The sequence below is a fragment of the Neophocaena asiaeorientalis genome, unplaced genomic scaffold (assembly GCF_003031525.2).
Source record: "Neophocaena asiaeorientalis asiaeorientalis breed wild unplaced genomic scaffold, Neophocaena_asiaeorientalis_V1.1 scaffold296, whole genome shotgun sequence".
Classification (NCBI taxonomy): domain Eukaryota; kingdom Metazoa; phylum Chordata; class Mammalia; order Artiodactyla; family Phocoenidae; genus Neophocaena; species Neophocaena asiaeorientalis.
In genome coordinates, this window is record NW_020175084.1 from 1,664,373 (window position 1) to 1,688,469 (window position 24,097).

At 37.6% G+C, this 24,097-nt stretch overlaps 1 protein-coding gene and 2 pseudogenes across 11 annotated transcripts in view; all 3 read right to left on the reverse strand.

Moving 5' to 3' along the window:
- Positions 1–202: 202 nt before the first annotated feature.
- The window catches only part of PTPN13 (protein tyrosine phosphatase non-receptor type 13), a 226,571-nt gene continuing 202,676 nt past the window's right edge, over positions 203–24,097 (reverse strand). For all 11 annotated transcript variants that reach the window (XM_024764184.1, XM_024764183.1, XM_024764181.1 and 8 more), the window contains 8 exons: positions 16,227–16,282; positions 12,006–12,112; positions 10,323–10,471; positions 8,430–8,520; positions 5,825–6,162; positions 4,146–4,361; positions 3,268–3,330; positions 203–917 (listed from right to left, as the gene is read on the reverse strand). In XM_024764184.1, the coding sequence (XP_024619952.1) occupies positions 822–917; positions 3,268–3,330; positions 4,146–4,361; positions 5,825–6,162; positions 8,430–8,520; positions 10,323–10,471; positions 12,006–12,112; positions 16,227–16,282 (1,116 nt within the window). In that variant the 3' untranslated portion in view covers positions 203–821. The remainder of the gene's footprint in view (positions 918–3,267; positions 3,331–4,145; positions 4,362–5,824; positions 6,163–8,429; positions 8,521–10,322; positions 10,472–12,005; positions 12,113–16,226; positions 16,283–24,097) is intronic.
- LOC112412484 (transcription initiation factor TFIID subunit 13 pseudogene) lies at positions 18,436–18,810 on the reverse strand (annotated as a pseudogene).
- LOC112412482 (transcription initiation factor TFIID subunit 13 pseudogene) lies at positions 20,392–20,766 on the reverse strand (annotated as a pseudogene).

A 24,097-nucleotide genomic window follows, 5' to 3' on the forward strand; every position in this document is an offset into this window, starting at 1 on the left:
CTGATGCAGGGGACACAGGTTCGTGCCCCGGTCCGGGAAGATCCCACATGCCGCGGAGTGGCTAGGCCCGTGAGCCATGGCCGCTGAGCCTGCACGTCCGGAGCCTGTGCTCCGCAACGGGAGAGGCCACAGCAGTGAGAGGCCCGCGTACCACAAAAAAAAAAAAAAAAAGCACACCGAAAATGTTTAACTTGTCTGCACACACTTTTGGCTTGTTCATGTTTTAATGTGTATTTTTATTTACAAAGTGAGATGATGTATAACATGATGCAGTTACAAACATTTGATATGTCCATTTTCATGAAAAAGTATATAAATATATTACAGGAAGTTCTAGATAGTAAACATTAGAAATTGATATAGTAAACATTTGCTACCTTTTTCTCTATGCCAATATTACTGTCATTTAAAGCTTAAATACTGGTTTCAAGTATCCCCTATAAAATAGCTCTAGTTTTTAAAAAATACTGGAAAATAATTTCGCTATAAACAAGATTGGTGCATTAAAAATAGTCTCAGTGTGTCCTTGTAACAATGTCAACTATAGTCAAATGCTGCCTTAATCATCCCTAAGATATGCATTATTCAGTTAGTGTTAAAAAAATCTTTGATAATTATCACAGGTTAAAGTAGCTGTAAAAATACAGCATTTACCATTATTTATTGTTATTAAGAATGCCCCTCTAAGGTAGAGGAGAATAAGCATAATGATGTTTTATGGACTTACTGCCCTGTGATCTTTATTTTAAATAGACAGCAGGAGCATCTGCTGGAAGTTAGGAGAGAAGTGGACAGACATCCAGAAGGCTGTTCTTGTCATGTCATTTCAGAGGCTGGGCCTGCTCTTTCTCCTCTTCTTCAGCTTGAAGACGTGTCAGGACATAAAGGATGACTTGATAGCAGAAAATATACTGATCCTATAACCCCCCCCCCCAAAAAAAAAAAAAGAAAAGAGGAAAAAAAAAAGAGAGGGAGAGAAGACTTTAGATGTATAATGTGAATATATATATATATACACATATATACATTTATATATATATATAACTTCACCACTACTGGAAGTGATGCTTGAGTACTTTTGAAAACATGAAAAATTATGTCATAGGGTTGAATGTAAGAAGCAGGACATAGAATTGTGCACTGTCACAAAAATTATAAGAAACAGAAACCAGATTGACAAAATGTGGAGGGAAGAAGCCTTGGGGGTGGGTGGTGAGTGCTAACTGAAGTTGTCTCTGATGGGTGGACCACTTCTATTTTTTTGTGCTTTGGTGATTTTTATGATTTGCTTTTATAATGGAAAAATAAATTTCCTACAAAATTTCCTCTAGACTTATTGAACTCGTCTTGATGTTTTGAAATGTCAAGAAAGTAATACCCAAGAAACTACACAAAATAACTGTCTTTAAATATTTTGGAACAAAAGAATATTTTTGATTTCAAAAATTAATGTGTTTTTGAAAATTAACTTTTTCAGTGAAATTAACTCTCTACTAAGTTGATAGTGCAGGGATCTGAGTTTTCCTGTTATTTGGCAAGGAATTAATGAGCCTGAAAATAAATGGGAGAAATTTACAGTATACTAAGTGGAAAGTAACAGTAATAACTACAGTTGAATCTCATTTAAAACAGCTGTGTGCATGTGAGCACACACACTGTGCACTAAAGAATGTTCGGAATGTTGCCTAAAATGTTAACAACTCTGAAGAAGAAGAATACAAGTAACCCTTTTTTTTCCTTTTGCCCATCTGAATTTTAATTTGCCCACATTTTCCACACATTTATCCTTGACTTTCTCTCATGCCACAAACAATCCATTAGCAAACACTTCACATAATGCCCTTTTCTCCCTACATCCACACTCACCACTCCAATCTGGGCCACCACTGCTTGCTACGTAACCAACCTCCTGCTTCTAACCCTGCACCCTCCTTCCTAATTCAGTTTGGTCCTGTTTTAACACAGGAGCCAGAGTGGTCCTTTAAAATGGGAGTCAGATCATGTCACTTTATACAGATAGTCCTGCGATGGCCCCATCTCACTCAGAGGAAAGCCCAGGTCCTGGCCCCGTCACCTCCTCTTGCACTTCCCCTCCTGCTGCCTCCACCTCAGACACCCTGGCCATGATTATTCTCGAACACACAAGACCCACTCTCACCTTGGACCTCCTCGCAGGTGGTTCTGTCTGCCTGAAAGGCTCTTACCCCCAGACATCTGTGTGACCACCTGCTTCACGGCCTTCAAATCTTTGCTCAAGGGTTACATCCTCAGTGGTGCCACTCTATTTAAAATAGCACCCCAACCTTCCATGACTCATCCTCTTTACCCTACTTTTTCCCTCTAAAGCACTTATCAATTTCAAAGATCCTATATCGTCTACTCAGTTAATGGGTTTATTGTCTGCCTTCCACATCACCATCCACTAGAAGATCTCTGTTATTCCATCAGCGATCTTCATCTTATTCATTGATAACGCTCCAAGCATCTAGAAAAGTGCCTGGCATATAGTAGGCACTTAATAAACATCTGTTAAACAAGTGAACTTCCTGGGTCTAAAGAACTGCTTATACAGATCAGTATGTTTTTGTTACCTAGAAAAATATGACTGTGAATCAGCTTAATATTTAGGAGACTTAATTTGAATTAAAAAGGTATATGAAGGGAAAGTAGGCAAATTTAAATTTTAAAAATAGTAATAAACTTCTATATTCTTCAAGAGGTAGAGATAAATGAATTTATAGATATATGAAACTAGCTTCCACATCCCTCCCCCAATACAAACAACAAGGATAATGGAACTATGCAGACACTCTAAGTAATGCAGTCCCTGGGAAGGACCCAAGTCTGTAGGTCAGTGGGTGATTTAACCCATGTTTTGTCTTTAGGTAACAGAAATGAAAATGATCAAAACAGAGGATAAATGAACACTTTCCCAAGAGTGCCTTCTCCAAGCTAAACAACTCCATCCTCCCTTCCTGCCTTCTGGTCAATGCTGTTGAATCCATTCCCTCTCAGGAAATTTCTGTAGCAAGAAGATTACCTTTTATCTCTTTTTTAGGTTGGAAATGGGGAAGGAATGCCACTAATTACATGCTATTTTGTACCACCCCAAATTTTTGCCCCCAATATACCATCCTATTCTCTGTAATCTATTCATTGTAGATATTGCATTTCCTCATTTTTTAAACTAAAAGGCAGCATTTAAAAAAGATAGTCTAGAAATATTTTCACAAAAATCTTCATTAGAAGGCACCAGCCAACACTAACCTCTGTCTGAACCATTCCATGTCTTTGTAGTCTCATGCATCGCACTAAATCAGAGATGTCAAACTGCCAAAGGAAACAGAATCTGTATGTTAAATAAAAAGGATAACTGAATTTGAACCCCAAAGATTCACTAAGGAGTGGCTTACATAGATTTCTGCACCCCAATCTCCTTCCCCTTCTAGCAGTCTTGAGAAACTGTTCTGGACAAAATTAAGTTGGTGAACTGACTTTGCCATCATTTGATAATTTTATTTATGATTTTTTTAAGAATTAGGACGGTTATTCTATTTGAAAATCCCCAACAGAAATGCTCTTCCCTCTGAAATTTGACTTTCTAATATCTCCATTAAAAAAAAGAAAAGGCAAAGTATTTTTCCTACATTTTGCTGCTCAGAATAAAATTCCTGATCTTTTTATTTTCCCAAGGGAGAAACAGACTATTTCATTTGTCCTACTTAAATTATCATGAGAGTGTGAAGAGCAAGACAGAACTGTTTTCAGCAAATTCTTCAAGAGGTAATGATTTTAATTACATATTATGTGTACTAAGATATTCTAACATTCTAAGCGTGATTTATACTAATTTAGGTTTTAAGTAAGATTATACTCTTATTAGCTTTGTTTACTTAGTAATAATTTTAAAAATTGGGAGTAATTGTTTAAGATAGACTATTTAGCATCAATCTGCATAACAAAAGTATTTCCTACCTATAGGTAACAATAACAAAAAACCCAGTAAAATAAATATAAGTTTGAAGTATTATTTCTTCTTGATTATGGCCTATGCAGTTTTGAACGTTTACTAAAATACAATTCTATGGAGTAAAAAAATTGTCATTCATACAAACTGATAAATAAAAAAAATTCCAAGTACTCACTTCAAGATCTTGACTGATTAATCCTAGAACCACATCTATGCATATCAGGGTCCCTGAACGTCCAATGCCGGCGCTGCAGTGTGTGGTGATTGGGCCTGATCTATGAATGTGTCTCATGTAAGAGATAAAAGTGAGCAAGTCGTCTGGCTGAGAAGGTGTAGCATGGTCTGGCCAGGCAGTGAAATTCAGATGAGAAATATGTCGCACCTCTCCCGTCTGAAATTGTACAACAGAATAAGTAGATAAAGGCATACTACGTTGTTCACATATAATTAATTCTTATTATTATTTTGTCCTTTTAAATTTTGACTTGGCCATTGGATTAGATACAAGGAAAAGTGAAAGACAGACTCCATCAAACAACACACTGAGGGCCTTTATCAAGGAGGTTACTAGATCCACACTTTAAATACTGGTAAAAACGACTTTTTGGAAACCCTAAAAGCAAATTTACGTTTTGATATGAATAGCAACCTTTTTTTAATGATCCCATTTCAAATTCACCTTAGATAAAAGCCACAGTCATTGCAGTGGCTTAAAAGTGCTACATGATGTGGCCCAGCTACCTCTCAGACCTAACCTCTTGCTCCTGGCCACTTTGCTCCAGCCATAGGGACCTCTCTGGTTCTTTAAAAACACTAGGCATAGTTCAGTCTCAGGGCCTTTGCACTTGCTCTTTCCAACTGAAATGCTTCCCTCCCCTCAGATATCCCTGTGATGATGTTTTTCTCACAGCATCATCAACACCAGTATCTTTTCATTAGAAAGTAAGGTCCATGAGGTCAGGGATTTCCTTTTGTTTGTGTTGTTAACTTCTGAATCCCTATATTCCATAACAGGGCCTAACTAAGCTCTATAAACATGTGTTGATTAAATAAACAAGTCATTTAAGGAATATTGAACAATTGTGCTAGCATAAGTAATGGGTAGGCTGGTGTAAATGAATAAGGAAGTATAATCTTTAATTCTTTGTAAAACCACAAATCAAAAATCATGAAGGAATTTCTCAGGCTATGTTTACATGCCACCAATAACATTGAGTCAGTAAGTTTTGTTTCTATGAAAGTAAAATTATTCTGTTTCTTTAACAAAGTTAAAATGCCAATAGGAAACACATTACTTAAACTGAGTATTACTGGGTGGAGGAAAGAAATAAAGTGAAGGGGTGTGGAGGTGAGGAAACAGTAGCAGCTTTACTTAAGGTATACCCACTTATCTAATTCAAGCTAAATTTATTCAGTGCTTAGGTGGGTGCAATAGGAATTACGTGAATAACAAACATTTATGCTACAATTGTTCCTGTATTACCAAATACATTGTCTTTATGGGGGAATATTTGCTACTTAGAGGGTTTTAAAAAACAGTTTTATTGAGTCTACTTAGAGGTTTGACCTGAAAAATATGTTTCCAGCACATAGCTTCTGAGCCATTCTGTGCTATCTATCACAAAGCAAAGGATGATGGTTGATCCTGTAAAAGTCCTGTATTATCATTTTCATTTAGTACAGTACATAATGGAGGAGACTATTTGGCAGAATTCATGAAGAGGGTCACATTTAAGCTTATATTAGATTAAGGATAGTAGATGGAATTAGTTCCACTGAAATGGGACCCAAAAAGTCACTGGCTTTTATTCAGAAACACATTGACGTAATCATGGAAAGAGTTAATCCACGTACCTGAATGTCTTCTAGGGTCATTGCCCTTACTACAAAGCCCTTTAGCTGCTGCACTCTCACAAGAGCCAGTCGAAGCCTGGTGCTGACCATTGTTGTTTTGCCTAGGACATTAGGCCAATAGCGCTGGCATTTGATTTTTTCCCCTTCTACTTCTTGGGTCATCATGGCTATCACTGTGGATTTTTGTTCCCAAATCATCTGCCAGAAATCTCCAACGGTTGTAGGGAGAGGTCCTTGGCAGGCAATGTAGACGAATTCTTCTCTCCCCACTGGTATCTTAATGAAGCTGGCGTTGATATATCCACCTTCATCTCCAAGAGGCACTCTGGTAGCATCGTCTGTGAATTTCCAACCACAAAACAGAGCCATCTATATCATGCATTTTTAAACAAGAGCCCTATAGACAAGGTGAGTCAAAGATTATTAGAATTTCCTAATAACCATAGATGAAATCAGAAAAACATTTTAATAAAGGCATATTTTCAAACTGCAGTACAGTCAAATCATTTTGCACATTTCCCTCATGTTATAAGTATATTTAAGATGTCAGCTCAGTTTTGGAAAAAATTAGATATTGTTCACATAGATTTGCTTGGAAAAAATCAAAATTAATAAATTAATGAATGCATTTAGCACTTCTTAATAACTAGGGAAACACAACTTTGCTACTTCTCCATTGTTATTGTAATAATGATGACAATGGTAAATTTAATATGAATAAAAATTTCAAAAATTATTTCATAAAACAAAAATTAGTATTACAGTGAAACTATTAAAGTACTTATTACAAATATAATTGACACAATTAATTCTTGCTTATCTAATTATAGTCTTTTGAGTAAGCAGCCAAAATAATAAACTAACTCAATAAATAAAAAGGTAGCTCACTTTATTCTCCAGGCATTGTAACTTCATATAGTCAAAATACATTTTCAAACCAAGCTCCCCCAGTAAAAAGTGTATATAAACCACCTCATCCAAGAGAATTAATCTGTATGTACTTATACATTAGAAGTCATTTCAATCTCAAATATAACTGGTTATTTCTGTGATTACCAAATTATGACATTTAGTAATAGATTTCAAAATCCTCCATCAATTGCCCTTCTATTATTTGACTTCTATCTCTTGATCCACGGAAACAAATCTACTCAGTAGTTTTGGATTTATGGCTTATCCCATTCTACTTTGAGATACTAGTCTGCCATTTTTTTGCCTGAAACAATTAGCACCTACTTTATGCCAAACCATGATCTATTCCATTTTAAAAATCCTGTCTAAGATTCAATTCTTTTTTTTTTTGCGGTACACGGGCCTCTCACTGTTGTGGCCTCTCCCATTGCGGAGCACAGGCTCCGGACGCGCAGGCTCAGCGGCCATGGCTCACGGGCCCAGCCGCTCCACGGCATGTGGGATCCTCCCAGACCGGGGCACGAACCCATGTACCCTGCATTGGCAGGCAGACTCCCAACCACTGCGCCACCAGGGAAGCCCTAAGATTCAATTCTTAAAGGAAGTTTTCTAAAATGAATTTTGTCTTCCACCTTGATTGAAAAAATTCAATTGTATTATTATTTATTGCATGATTTGTCACTATTGGTTATGTTATTTATCTTTGAATTTATGACTTCCTGGCAAAGATAAGGTCAGTATGTCATATCATGTAATCCAACATGATTATATATGTAAATGTGGCTTGTGATTATTATAAGAAGTTGCTAGATGTTAAAATTTTAGCTATATACATATATTCATATATATATATTTTTAAAAAAACACGTTGGTGAAATGGGTGAAATATAGGTAAAAAGAATTGCTATTTTTTTCTTCCTGTTATCTTAAACAGTTCAAAGAACAATGTAACTTGGTAGTCCCATGGTGGCCACACACACGTATACAGCTGTTATGTACCACAGACATTCCTCTAAACTTAAAATAGTAGAATAAATAGATTTGATTGTGACACATGAACTAAGAAATTGCTTATCTAGAAGCCAATTCCAATTTTTAAAAAGACTTTAAAAATTCATCAATGTCTGAAGAAATGTTTAAGATGCCTCTAATCAATTTTCAGAATACACAGATAATTTTATAAATTTTATTTATTTATTTATTTATTTTTGGCTGCATTGGGTCTTTGTTGCTGTGCACGGGCTTTCTCTAGTTGCAGTGAGCAGGGGCTACTCTTCATTGCGGTGCGCGGGCTTCTCACTGCGGTGGCTTCTCTTGTTGCAGAGCACTGGCTCTAGGTGCATGGGCTCAGTAGTTGTGGTTCGTGGGCTGTAGAGCGCAGGCTCAGTAGTTGTGGCACGCGGGCTTAGCTGCTCTGCAGCATGTGGGATCCTCCCGGACCAGGGCTTGAATCTTTGTCCCCTGCACTGGCAGGCAGATTCTTAACCACTGCACCACCAGGGAAGCCCCACAGATAATTTTAAAAGAATTCAGGTTGTATATATAAATTTATTTGTTACTGATATAAATCTCTGAATGTGTGTGTCTGCGTGTGTGCACACTTACGTGAGAGATAAGGTAAACTAGCACATAAGTTTTAAATGTTTAAATTATATTAAAAATACATTTGATTTGAAGCCAAATTGGAACTTACAGGGAAGTATATTTTTATATCGGTTCTTCCTTCTGTTTTCCTTAGTCTGTCCAATTAGACACTGATCCAGAGGTTTTAATTCTTGAAGATTCTGTAAAGCAAAAGTGGAAATAAAATTAAATTCGTTGAGATAAACAGTAATTCAGTAATGATTGCAAATGCTTTTTTAAAAAATAAATTATTTTATTTATTTTTATTTTTGGCTGCCTTGGTTTTTCATTGCTGTGCGTGGGCTTTCTCTAGTTGCAGCGAGTGGGGGCTACTCTTCGTTGCGGTGTACGGGCTTCTCATTGTGGTGGCTTCTCTTGTTGCGGAGCATGGGCTCTAGGCACGTGGGCTTCAGTAGTTGTGGCTGACGGGCTCTAGAGCGCAGGCTCAGTAGTTGTGGCGCACAGGTTTAGTTGTCCCGTGGCATGTGGGATCTCCCGGACCAGGGCTCGAACCTGTGTCCCCTGCATTGGCAGGTGGATTCTTAACCACTGAACCACCAGGGAAGCCCCTGCAAATGCTTTAAATGTGCAGGGTGAAAAACTGACTATTGATCAGGGCAAATTTGACCGTTAAGAAACAGATATGTCAAGACAAATAAGCCTGCAATCCCAATACTAATTCAATATATCAGTTGTTGAAATATATTGTTGCAAATATCTTTAACATGTTATAGTCAACTAATTAATTTTAAATTTCAGCTTAAAGATGTGTATAATTTCATTTTAGAAGAAAAAAACACAATTCATGAAAACAATTTTGGCTTAAAGTAATGAGCTGGAGCAGAATTTCTTGCATTATTGTCTCTGGGGTCACAGAATATTCCACGTGGTAGAATTGTGGTAAGATAGTCCTAAATTCTAAAGCCAACTCTTTCTCACTTTTCATTCACTCATTAATTAATCCATCCATCTAGCCATCCAAGTCAACCAATATACATTGAAAATGCCTACTATAGGCAAGGCACTGTAATAAGTGCTAGGAATACATTAGAGAGAAAGAAGATATGATTTGGGCTGTCCTGGAGACCACAGGCTACTGGGAGAAAGAGGCAGTAAAAGAGTAAACAAACAAATATTGCGATATATGCTTTGAAGAAATTAACAAGCTGCTGTGATACAGAAAAATAAACATCTGCTTTATAAAGGGTTGTGATGGAAAGTCTCTGAGATGGTAACATTTAAACTTAAGACCTTAAAGAAGAAATCACTTCTGCAAAATGGAGAGAAAGAGTATAACTTAACATTGTGAACCTGTTTCCAAATCCATACAATGGGATTTAAAATATTTTGAGCATTATACACAAAGCATCTAGCACACTGTTGAAGCTCTCAGTAGAAGTTAGCTCCTTTCACTTCAGGGTCTACGAAAAGCTCAGGATGTGGGCAAGTAAGCAGATGGTTTGAGGGAGATGGGCAAGGTAGACCCCCAAACCACAGTGGTGCTACATTATTCTTTGGCCTAGTGGTAAGTAATGGATGGGGCCAGCAAGACCACAGGAGCAAGGCCTCTGAAGCACTGCTGTTTTGAACTGGGGGGCACATTCTTGGAGCTGTATTAAAATAAAAACTGTTGCTAACGATGAATCACATCTTTAGTGTATTAACTATGAAGTTTAGTGGATGGTTGGAGTTGATACTTGACTTTTTAAAAAAACTCTTTAGCCTTATATATGAGGATAATCTTCAGGGAGATTTATCAAGCTCTGAAGCTGCTAAAGAGATCCCTTTAAATCAATACTATTAGGATCCTAATTAGAAAAATTAATTTACTGCTAGAAATGACAAGATGGTACTTTTATAGTTGGAAGTTGTAAAGTAATAGACATTTTCAAGATTCTTAAAATTTCTCCTAACCTTGCAGAAAACTTTGTTGGAGAAAGAACAATTGTCAAAAGCCCCTTACCTCTACCTCCTTAGACGGAATTCCTTGATCTAGTAAACCCCGCAACATTCGAATGACTGATTTCAACTCCGTACCGGTGTATTTACTGGAGGGAAGCACTTTGACAATGGGGAGTGTGGTGAGCTCCTCATTTGTCAGAAAGGGATGACCTAACAAGAAGATGGCAGTTGATTAAAAAAAAAACAATTCCCCCCAGAATTGATTTAGCCAATAAGAGAGCTAATTTTAGCCAGTAAGAGAACAAATTTTATCCTATTCTCACCTCATCTGTTTTTTACAAAAGTGAGAGTCTTTGACTTAATAAGGCAATAGAACTAACAAGTAGGCAGATAACTACAATCATCAAAGGAAAATCCTGGCCATAGCAAGATCCTTGTACCCAAACCTTAAGGGAACACCTCACTGACTGTTCAGAGTTCTTAAGGCTCTTGGCTGTCAATTACTTATAGCTTCTAAAGGAGTTTAAATTGTCTCTCTTTGCTTCTCTGGACCCAAATGGCACTGTTTACTTGATAAGAATGTATTTAGTCCTGTTTTTATTTTGCATTTAAATTAGCCTCCAAGCACATGGAGAAAAGATGAAGGGAGATGCTTCAGAAATTCCTTACAAGGGGACATGGCACTAGAAACACTGATTTCTCCCCTCTCTACCCACCCTTGGTACTCAGTGCCACTATCTCTGTCATTTGATAGTTTTCTCCATGCAAATGAAATCCTAAGGGTCTTTAGGAGTTTATCAAACAAGTGCTATCAATGTCTAAGAAGAGGTATGTGTCTAATTTAGTACCTGCTCTACCTATGGAAAATGCTGATAACAGAAGGCAACTGTTATCCTGGAAAAAAGTAGGAGAGACTTCTTGCTATAGTCTGCACAAGTGTAGCTTTAATTACATCAATCAGTTGATAAAAGCATTTTGATGATGCAGCTACTATGCACGCAACAGTAATTCCAGACACTGGGGGATCTCAAGAAGCTTAAGTTCTGTCTGGGGCAAAAACTAGTTGTGAATACAAAATCCAATCATATGAAATAACTGTAAACTTTCACAGAACTGAGTGTGAATGCAACAGGAGCTCAGAGGCTAGAGAGATGAACCTGGGTTACAGGATTTGAGCATTTCCATTGACACCAACAATCCAACTAAGTCAAAAAAGTGTTAATTCGACTCCTTTAATTTCTTTCAACAATGACTTCAAATTACAAAACTGTGTTCTTTCACTGCATTAATATAACATTTCTTTATACGAAAAAAAAAGAAATAAAACGCTGGATAGAACTTCATTTATCTACTGGCTCAGTATAAAACAAGAGAGGCAGTAATAGTGAGGATAGACCAACTGACTCATGCTCTTAAAAATTTTCCTATCTTTGAGCTATTCTTCCTACTTTAAATAAAATGTGCTCCTACATTTCTTATTCTTGTTTCCATTTAAAGTATTTACACATCTATTTACATATTTTACTCCAAGCCACTGAGAATTTTAGCCTAATAACTGTGCAAATATCTGGTCAATAAATGAATGTTGATGTTTGTCTATGTGATTTAACTTTATGTATAGAACTTAATAATGTAGACATATGGTGAAATAACATATCCATATATTCTGAAAACTGTAATTTTCAAACACTTATTTTTTCTACCTATAGTTTTTGATTTAAAAAGTTGCTAATAAATTTCTTGCCTTTATTGGAATCTTCGTGGTTTGTCACTTCTATTGGCAATTCATCACTTCCCCATGTTATTTCATCATCATCATCAGTCTTCTTTTCTGCTGACTTGTGAATTAAGCTATGACAACAAAACACATTTATATTTTCTTCAGTTCTGTGTCCAAAATAAAATGAAATATTATGTCCTTGAATATTTGGAAATATGTCCTACATATTTCCACTACAATTATTATGGTATTTAAAATAGATTATCTGATTAAAAAAACCTTAAATCCACAATTCCTAAAATTTATTGGTAGATATAAATTAAACTGAGGTACAGAATTGTTTAATATAGTTTAAATTTTATCCTCAAACAAATCCCAAGTCTTTGAACCTTAGGTTGAAGGAGTCATCTTGGGGATGGAGAAAGTGGTGGTTTGTTTCCACCCTTCCACTTGGATGCATGATTACAACTGTGTAAGTATAGCTCTCTTTTGTTTTTTTTAACAGCTGTCTACTATTGTACTGTATGAATGATTCTTCATTTAATTACAGAAGTCCCTACTGATGGACATCAGTCTTTCACTACAATTGGGGGTGAAAAGGACACTCCGGTATCTGGGCACTCACTTAATGTAATAAAACTCAGTACAAGTTCTCATTATTCTAGGGGTGCACAGCAGATGCCATCTCTCGGGTAAGGTGGGTGGCTAGAAAAGAGAAACTAGGTAGAAGAATAACATTTAGCGATCAGATGAGATGAAAAAGGAGAATGCAAAGGCCTGAATACATTTTAAACTTTCTGATGCTCAGGGGAACAAAGCAGAGTACATTTTGTCTGATGACATTATTATACACCATTAAGGCAGGACATGCACTAATGCTCCCAAAACATTGTAACAGGACAGCAATTATGCTGCTTTTATAGTGGATGCTTTCCTCTGCTCCAACTAATTGTACATCACAGTTAACATGTAATTTGCAAGTTCTGCATCCATGAGGTCTTCTTGGTCTTCTAGCAAGTATGCTTTGTTTGGAAGGATATGTTTCGGAGATCCTCCCATAAGGATCCTCCCTTCTTTCTCATTCTTTTGAACAGCTACTTAGTATTTCATTGTATGAGTACACCCTAATTTATTTTATGTCTATTAGGGTTTTTTACTACTATAAACAATGTTGCAATAAATATTCTTATAGAAACATCTGCATACATATGGTAGTAGGATCAATTCTTAGAAATAAAATTGCTAGGTTGAAGGGAATGTACTACAGTTCTTTGAACCTACGACACGTATCATTGTAAGATACACTATTCTGAATTAGGTCACAATGAGAGATACTTGGACTACCTATGTGCCAAACACCTGGAACAGCTGGCTGGGTTGTGGGTTCATAGACCCTGTCTTCACCCCCCAGTGACCCTGACCAGCCACAGGTCGTGAGGTCTCAGGGGGCCATTCCTGCAGTGGGGCCTGTGGTTGATACATGGACTTCCTTGTCCCCAAGCAAATCTCTAGGAGGTTAGAACCCAGAGTTGACTAAGTCTCTGCTTGAAACCGGGTCACAACCATGGCTTAGGAGGGGCAGAGAGGGGAGACAGAGTGAATAATAAAGCAGGCAGGTAGTGAGGGCCACCATAAACTTCGCAGGAGTTCCTTCAAAGGCATTTCTGTTATCCGTACCCTTCTGAGATCTACATGTCCTTCGAGTTCCTTTGAGGCTGTTTTTGTCTGTTTTGTGGACTTTTTCCCCTTCATCGTTATTTAAAAAATAAAATAGTTTATATATACGTCAGCAAGCAGAAGAGTGTTTAGACTTCTCTTCTTTTTGGCAGATGAAGTATGGGAAGCAAAAGCCTTCTGAGGTTCTAGTCTAGTTATATTATAAAGTTGAGCGTGGCCCTGCGTGCCGGAACTCTTAAACAGGTCAGTTGCCGTCACCCCATTTTTTCACACAATGCCCAGGAGACAGGCTCCCAACAGGCTACTCTGAGGCCAACCTTCTTTGGCAGAGAGGGAGTCTGTGAAGTCCCAGGCATTTAGGGCTGCGTGAGTGGGACTAGGGCAAGGTGGTGGTTAGGGGTGGACAAGTGGATGAGTCTCGGGGCCCGGCCCGCCCACCCCCAGCTTTAATCAGAGCAGTCCAGTATTTGTCTGTTTCTAGGTAGTAGCTGTGTAGCCTTGGGCCACAGCACATTCCTGTGTGCCAGATACCACTCTAAATTCTTTTTTTTTTTGCGGTACGCAGGCCTCTCACTGTTGTGGCCTCTCCTGTTGTGGAGCACAGGCTCCGGACGCACAGGCTCAGCGGCCATGGCTCATGGGCCCCGCCGCTTTGCGGCATGTCGGCTCTTCCCGACCCAGGGCACGAACCCGTGTCCCCTGCGTCGGCAGGCGGACTCTCAACCACTGCGCCCCCAGGGAAGCCCCCCTCTAAATTCTTGAGGTGTATTGGTCATTTAATCCTCACACAATCTAGGAGGTAGACAGATACTATCCCTGTTTTAGAGATGAGCTCAGGTAATTTGCTCAAGATCACAGAGTAAGTGACAAAGCCAGGACACAAACTGGGCAGCCTGATTCCAAGCCCATGTTCTTAATCTCTACCAGTTTGCCTCCCAACTGACATGGGATTGCTCTCACCCTCTCATTTTCTCTCTTTTCCTTCTACTTATCTCCCATGTTGCCCTCTGCCCTTCCCCTCTGGCCCTCTCCAGTTCATTCTCCACAGTACACACCTTATCATGTCAGTCCCCTGCTTCAAAAACTCCATGGCCCCCATTTCTCTCGGGATAAAGGCCAAGGTCCTTACCCTGCTCCCTTCTCATCTCGGGCCCCTCTCCTGTTTGCTCTGCTGTCAGCCACTCTGGTCTAGTTCAGGCCCTCAGGTGCTCTGTGCCCTCTCCCACCCTGGGGTCTTTGCACACGCTGCTCCTCTGCTTGGACAGCTCCACGCTGTCTTTCCCATACCCCTACCCCTGTCCTAGGCGACTCCTGTTCATGCTTCAGAACCTAAATGTCTCTTCAAGGAGAAACCTCACCTACTACTTACTGTCTGAGAACATCAAGCCCCCAGGTGATATCCTCTCACAGTTCGTCATGACTTTTTACAATAAACAGCATTTTTCATGGTCTATGATGATTTATTTGTGGGATTATTTGATTAATATTTGCCTTTATGATAGACTGTGAGTTCCTTGGGTTAAGGAGCTTCTTTGTCTTGTTAACAGTGTATTTCAAGCAGACTGTCTGGTTTATATTAGGTGCTCAATAAATATCTGGATAATAATAATAATAATAAAAATACACTATTACTTTGCTTACATTAAGAAATAATATCAGACTATAATTTTATGACCCTTCATGAGACGTTAAAAATTTTAAAAAGTGTTTCCAAGAATCAGTAACATGTTAATAAAATCTGTATGTTAATAGTGTTTTCAATTTGCCACCCAAAGAATTTACACTAATTTATTCTTCCTCCCTTCCCCTGTTGACAGGGAAGAGCCTGTATCTTATTACTACTGGTGGCTGGCCCAGATATTTGCTGATCTTTTAAATATAAGACTATGCATTTCTATGTTAACAATATGTACCCCCTGTCTAACTTAGTGAAAAATTCACTGTCAATTTGCTTTTCTAGGAAAATGGAAATAGCTCCCTTTGACTGTTTGGTTATCATTTAATATGAAGCAAAATTTATGTACAACCACTTTGTTGGCTAACAATATATATAAACTCTTCCTGAGACATCATTTAGTGTTACAAAAATATCTTATTTTATATTAGAAACCGTTTTCAAAAAGAAAAACATTTGTGGGGGGTTTAAAATGTTTCTTACCTTCTTTGGTTTTATTTTCTTATTAAAGAATGAAATATGTGAAGTATAGAAAAATTTAGAGAAACAGAAAAATAGGTTACCTATAATCACACCAGGAGAAGGTACTATCATCATTGTTGGCACATTTCCTTTTAGACTTTTCTTGGATTTTTTCTGATGGTCAAGAGAATACATTGCTTTTTTTGAGCAATGTCATAACAAACACATTGTCACATGTCCCTAGAACCTCCATGTAACAACATTCAGGAACATTTTTAATATTCAACCATAGTTCCATAATCTACTCAATAAGTCTCATTTGACTGGAAAAGACACATTAATTTAAAAATCAACATCTAAATGGAAATCTTCAGAGCACTTCTAAAAAGAGAATGAAAGTGTTATAAATATTTGAAAAATAGTTTTTTTACCTTTCAGTTTTTACTTTTTCTTCACAATATTCTTCACAGCCATTCATTTTGGTAGACTACAACAAAGAAAAACCAAAATCAAATTAGCCCATTGTACCAAACAAACAAACCAAAAACAATCCTACATAATGTTCAATTTTATTTCCTATATTTACTGTTATTATTCATCATCATGTTACAAAGACACATGACATTCAATCAATGCATGCCAAACTGTGGCTAAGGCATCTGCAGTGGCACAAGAGTTTTGGCTGGCTCCACTTATTCACCTCACACTCATCTTGGCTTTTCATTAATTTCTTTTTTTATATATATAAATTTATTTTATTTATTTATTTTTGGCTGCATTGGGTCTTCATTGCTGCGCGCGGGCTTTCTCTAGTTGTGGCGAGTGGGGGCTACTCTTCCTTGCGGTGCACAGGCTTCTCATTGCGGTGGCTTCTCCTGTTGCAGAGCACGGGCTCTAGGCGCGTGGACTTCAGTAGTTGTGGCTTGTGGGCTCTAGAGCGCAGGCTCAGTAGTTGTGGTGCACGGGCTTAGTTGCTCTGCGGCATGTGGGATCTTCCCAGACCAGGGCTCGAACCCGCATCCCCTGCATCGGCAGGCAGATTCTTAACCACTGCGCCACCAGGGAAGTCCCTTTCATTTCTTATATAAGGGATATGAATGTATAGAGGTAAGGAAAAAGAAAAATCTAAAGTAACAATTATTTAGATGTGCATACATGGCATATGTTTTTACACTACTTCAATTTTAAAATCTAAAATTTCCAATGTGTTATCTTGCCCATTTATTTAATTTTTTAAAATTTTAATTAAAGTATAGTTGATTTACAATGTTTTGTTAGTTCCTGGTGTACAGCAAAGTGATTCACATGCACACACACATATATATACACACACATATGTATATTCTTTTTCATGTTCTTTTCCATTATGGTTTATTACAGAATATTGAATATAGTTCCCTGTGCTATACAGTAGGACGTTGTTGTTTATCTGTTTTATATATAGTAGTTTGTATATGCTGATACCAAACTCCTAATTTATCCCTCTCCCACCCCTTTTGCCCTTTGGTAACCATCAAGTTTTCTATATCTGTGAGTCTGTTTCGTAAATAAGTTCATTTGTATCATATATTTTTCTTTTTAATTTTTCATACTTTATTCCTTATACTGATAGGTTAAGAAAGTAAAGTTTTCCTAAGTACTAATTCATAGATAATGTTTATAAGCGGGACACAAAACATTCAGTTTCACAAACAGTAATATCCAATGATCCCTTAAATGCAATTTTAATCCTTAATTTAAGCTAAGTGCAAGAATAATACAATAAGCAAAATATGAACAAAACCTGTATATGCTGAACTACAAAAGTGGTTTCCATGGCCACACATGGTCTTAGTCAAGTACACATTTCCACAATGAACAAGTACTAACAAATAAGTTAATAAACACTACCAAATGCTTATCCTGCTACTGAAAGCACTTATTTTTAGAAGCTTTGACCTGGGAAAATGAGTTCTCTTAAAAACTGACAAATAGTATAAGCCCTGAAGATTTTAAGTCAAATAAGTCTTCCAACACAGAAGCATTCATAGGGAAGTTTTAGTTTCTCAAAAAATAAAAAATGAAAATGAAAAAATCACTCTTGTTATCTAAAGAGTATTAAAACAAATTATCTTAAGACAAACACTCCTAAAAAAGGTTGTATTTTCTATCATTTTCTCCTTAAAGGTTGTATTTTTTATCATTTTTTTCCTTAAAAGTCTTTTAATAACTTAAGACTACTGTAATCTAAAAACTTTAGAATACATGAAGCACATGTCTTCGCTATCAAAGGTACCATTTAGATTTCACATATTAAACAGTTACAGTACAGCCTACAAGGCACAAGTACACCTAATACATAAATATTAATTCATCATTTAGATGGTCAAAAGTCAGAAGGAACTGAATGGTTTGCAAGGTACTTTGACTTACATGTGGTCATTAAAATCCAGTAATTAATTCAAAGTATGGTAATATAATGGCAGGCAATTAAAGGCTCAAATATCACTCTAAAATTGGAGACATGAATATAAAGACTGAAAACGTTGTGGTTCTCCATTTTTCATTCACATGGCTAGATATCAGAACCTTACTGTGGAAAATAGTTATTAAATATGGTTTCCCCAGAAAATCATGAAGCTTCAGAAAGTACAAAAAGTGTCAAGATCCATAGTTTGCTTCATCAAATGCTTTTCTAGCTCGTTTCAATTCTTCATTCATAGTAAGCAAGTCTTTAACCCTAGCAAACTTTCTTGGGTCCTTTCGAATCAAGAAGACGATATCTTCAACTTGTACCCGATCTTGTCTTCCAATTGACATTGCCTTGTGAGTCATTTCGGTGATGAACTCTATGATAAGGTCTTCAAGAATATCTACTGACTCAGTATAAGGATTCTGGTCATCCCCAAACCCATACATCATACACTGTAATGCTTTAGAAAAAAGTCTCTTTCTTTTACCCTGTCCACCTTCTGCACCTCCTCCAATTTCTTCATTTTCTTCCTCAAAGGTGGGGTTTTCTTCTTCATCTGCCATCCCAGCAGCCAGCCACCTCCAGGGCCTGTATCATATTTTAGATTCCACACATAAGGGCTATCATATTTGCCCTTTTAATTATTTAGATGTGCATACATGGCATATGTTTTTACACTACTTCAATTTTAAAATCTAAAATTTCCAATGTGTTATCTTGCCCATTTATTTAATTTTTTAAAATTTTAATTAAAGTATAGTTGATTTACAATGTTTTGTTAGTTCCTGGTGTACAGCAAAGTGATTCACATGCACACACACATATATATACACACACATATGTATATTCTTTTTCATGTTCTTTTCCATTATGGTTTATTACAGAATATTGAATATAGTTCCCTGTGCTATACAGTAGGACGTTGTTGTTTATCTGTTTTATATATAGTAGTTTGTATATGCTGATACCAAACTCCTAATTTATCCCTCTCCCACCCCTTTTGCCCTTTGGTAACCATCAAGTTTTCTATATCTGTGAGTCTGTTTCGTAAATAAGTTCATTTGTATCATATATTTTTCTTTTTAATTTTTCATACTTTATTCCTTATACTGATAGGTTAAGAAAGTAAAGTTTTCCTAAGTACTAATTCATAGATAATGTTTATAAGCGGGACACAAAACATTCAGTTTCACAAACAGTAATATCCAATGATCCCTTAAATGCAATTTTAATCCTTAATTTAAGCTAAGTGCAAGAATAATACAATAAGCAAAATATGAACAAAACCTGTATATGCTGAACTACAAAAGTGGTTTCCATGGCCACACATGGTCTTAGTCAAGTACACATTTCCACAATGAACAAGTACTAACAAATAAGTTAATAAACACTACCAAATGCTTATCCTGCTACTGAAAGCACTTATTTTTAGAAGCTTTGACCTGGGAAAATGAGTTCTCTTAAAAACTGACAAATAGTATAAGCCCTGAAGATTTTAAGTCAAATAAGTCTTCCAACACAGAAGCATTCATAGGGAAGTTTTAGTTTCTCAAAAAATAAAAAATGAAAATGAAAAAATCACTCTTGTTATCTAAAGAGTATTAAAACAAATTATCTTAAGACAAACACTCCTAAAAAAGGTTGTATTTTCTATCATTTTCTCCTTAAAGGTTGTATTTTTTATCATTTTTTTCCTTAAAAGTCTTTTAATAACTTAAGACTACTGTAATCTAAAAACTTTAGAATACATGAAGCACATGTCTTCGCTATCAAAGGTACCATTTAGATTTCACATATTAAACAGTTACAGTACAGCCTACAAGGCACAAGTACACCTAATACATAAATATTAATTCATCATTTAGATGGTCAAAAGTCAGAAGGAACTGAATGGTTTGCAAGGTACTTTGACTTACATGTGGTCATTAAAATCCAGTAATTAATTCAAAGTATGGTAATATAATGGCAGGCAATTAAAGGCTCAAATATCACTCTAAAATTGGAGACATGAATATAAAGACTGAAAACGTTGTGGTTCTCCATTTTTCATTCACATGGCTAGATATCAGAACCTTACTGTGGAAAATAGTTATTAAATATGGTTTCCCCAGAAAATCATGAAGCTTCAGAAAGTACAAAAAGTGTCAAGATCCATAGTTTGCTTCATCAAATGCTTTTCTAGCTCGTTTCAATTCTTCATTCATAGTAAGCAAGTCTTTAACCCTAGCAAACTTTCTTGGGTCCTTTCGAATCAAGAAGACGATATCTTCAACTTGTACCCGATCTTGTCTTCCAATTGACATTGCCTTGTGAGTCATTTCGGTGATGAACTCTATGATAAGGTCTTCAAGAATATCTACTGACTCAGTATAAGGATTCTGGTCATCCCCAAACCCATACATCATACACTGTAATGCTTTAGAAAAAAGTCTCTTTCTTTTACCCTGTCCACCTTCTGCACCTCCTCCAATTTCTTCATTTTCTTCCTCAAAGGTGGGGTTTTCTTCTTCATCTGCCATCCCAGCAGCCAGCCACCTCCAGGGCCTGTATCATATTTTAGATTCCACACATAAGGGCTATCATATTTGCCCTTTTATTTTTTAAAGCGAGGGGTGTCTCCCTAGGAAACTGAGATCAATCAGGTCGTACTTTAACTGAGTATGGTGTCACAGAGACCCAAGTCCTGCAGAAGCAGTTTGCTACAATCAGGAGATGCCAAGTTGCATTCTTACATGGTTAATCTTACATTTAATTCTTCATTAGGACAAATTATCTTAAATGAGAAATTCCTTCCATTTCAAGATCCTGCATTATCTGGCCTCTGTCTACCTCTACAATCCATCTGGTTTTACTCTCCTCTTCACTAACTAGGATTCAAACTGATGGGCCTTTCTTTTAGCTCTTCAAAATCGCTCTTTTTTCACTTTTTCCTTGTTTAATCTAAGTGTCTTTACCTTCTGAGGATGTTTCCTAACCACCCAGTCTAAAAGTGGGTCTCCTTGGTATTCTCTTTCGTAGCACTTTTTTAAACTTCATAGACCGTATCACAACTTGTAATTGCGTGTTTATTTGATCTTTTAGGTACAGACTCTGTAGAGTTAAAAAGTATCTATAATAAAGTGACTCTGATATCATTTTCAGTTTATCTGAGGGAGACACAGAACTTCTATGGTGGAAGAAATAAAGTAGATTGTTCACTGACAACTGAAAAAAAACCTTCTTAGACCTTATCCGTTTTTTTAAAAAAATAAATTTTTCGCTGTGTTCGGTCTTTGTTGCTGCGTGCGGGCTTTCTTTAGTTGCAGCGAGTGGGGGCTGCTCTTCGTTGCAGTGCGCAGGCTTCTCATTGTGGTGGCTTCTCTTGTTGTGGAGCATGGGCACTAGGTGCACGGGCTTCAGCAGTTGCGGCATGCGGGCTTAGTTGCTCTGCGGCATGTGGGATCTTCCCAGACCAGGGCTTGAACGCAACAGGCTCCGGACGCGCAGGCTCAGTGGCCATGGCCCACGGGCGCAGCCGCTCCGCGGCATGTGGGATCTTCCCGAACCGGGGCACGAACCCACGTCCCCTGCATCGGCAGGCGGACTCTCAACCACTGCGCCACCAGGGAAGCCCATGGCAGGCGGATTCTTAACCACTGCACCACCAGGGAAGCCCTCCTTATCCGTTTTTAGAAGCTGATAATTTTAGTCTGGGTTAAAACTTTTTTCCAAGTAGTCATTTGGATTTCTTATTCCCCATCATAATCCTGATCTAGGAATCACCATGTGTGCAATCATTTTGCAAAGTATACAGCCTTTTATAAAGGTGTTACTGGCCTTCCCTGGTGGCACAGTGGTTAAGAATCTGCCTGCCAATGCAGGGGGCACAGGTTCGAGCCCTGGGCCTGGAAGATCCCACATGCCATGGAGCAACTAAGCCCGTGCGCCACAACTACTGAGCCTGCGCTCTAGAGCCTGTGAGCCACAACTACTGAAGCCCACGCACCTAGATCCCGTGCTCTGCAACAAGAGAAGCCACCACAATGAGAAGCCCGCAGACCACAACAAAGAGAAAGCCCGCGCACAGCAATGAAGACTCAATGCAGCCAAAAATAAATAAATTTATTAAAAAAGTGTTATTAACATTAAAATAATGAGATAAAGCCCAATTGGAAATACACTATAGCAATACTTGTATTAACCAATTTTTCACTATTTTTGCAAAGTTTACCTATGTATGGTTTGGGGGTGGATCGGTCAGTCTTCTCATTCTGGATTGTAGGCTCTTTGGAAGAGGAGGAGGCTGTAGTACTGCCTCAAGGAAAAGATTTAAGGTTTTTATCATGGCCAGCCTGTTTGGAGGTTAGTTTGTAATCCTACTGCTCAAAGAATCCAGATCCAGCAACTTGAAGAGTAGAGGAGGTATCTGCTGGATCTAGGACCAGCTACATAATTTGTAGTGCCCAGTGCCAGATGAAAACAAGGGCTCTTTCTTTGGCATGGCATGTAAGTCATTTCATGAACCCATCCCTATCTCTTAAGCCTTAGCTTTCAAGACACCATGTGATACCCTAATAGCAATGATTTAGTGCCCTGAATTTTCCATGTTGATCCAGACCTTTGTACCTTTGCTGAGAAGCTCCTCGGTAAGGAATGCTCTTTCCCATTTTATCTCACCTATCAAAATCTTTAAAATGCTAATTCTCTAGGAGGTTTTAATAACCATACCCACATACTCCGGTATAGCCCCTATATTCCCTAATTCTTTATAATCCTCTCTGAACTCCACATAGACACTCCATAAAAAAGCAGGATATGTTTTTTTACTATAGCTTTTTGTAGAGTTGAAAGTAAAATTAAGTTATTCTGATATTAATTTCAATTTATTTGTGGGAAATCAGAGCTTCCATGGAGAAAGAAAATTTACTTATTTGCATGTGTACATCTCCCAAATTGACTGCTAGATTGCACAAACAAATTTAGGACGGACACCCTGACGTCCCTTCTTACCCTGTTATCCCCAAAATAAACAAGTTCAGCAACAGCTGAAGTGAAGAGTTTTGAAACTTTCGGTAGTAATTTACAATAATGTGTATGACTGGCATTCATTCACAAATAACACACAGACATTGGCCTGAAGTACTTCGCTAAGAGGTATAGTAGTACCCCTTTATCTGAGGGGTGATACGTTCCAAGACACCCAGTGAATGCCTGATACCACGGAAAGTGCTGAACTCTGTTTTCTGTTCATGTCTTCCACTCACAAATTGAATGCCTCTTCCATCTTAACTAAGCATTTTTCATGCACTGTGGCCTTAACTTTTGCAGTTTGAGGTGCAACAGCAAAACCAGCACAAATTTCTTTTTCCTTCTTCACAATTTCGCAGATAGATTTGTTCTTACCGTAGATTTTAGCAACTAACCTCAGCATACAATTTTTCTCTTTCCTTATGAAGTAGAGAACTTTCACCTTTTCACTTAAAGGAAGCACTTATGGCTTCTCTTTAGCAACATCCAGATTGCCAGCATCACTACTCTTGTACTGCAGGGCCATCATTGAATGAACACAAACACTTGGATACTGCCATGACCGCTCCGATAACCAAGATGCCTACTAAGTGACTAATGGGCAAGATACACTGGACAAAGGGATGATTTATGTCCTGGGTGGGACGGAGTGAGACGGAGCAAGACTTCATCTCACTGCTTAGAATGGCACATCATTTAAAACTTATGAATTGTTTATTTCTGGAATTTCCACTTAACATTTTCCAACTGTGGTTGACCGTAAGTAACTGAAACCCCCGAAAGTGAAACTGTAGATGGGGGGCTGGGGGCTACTATAGTTAAGTATAGAGACAATTAATTGCA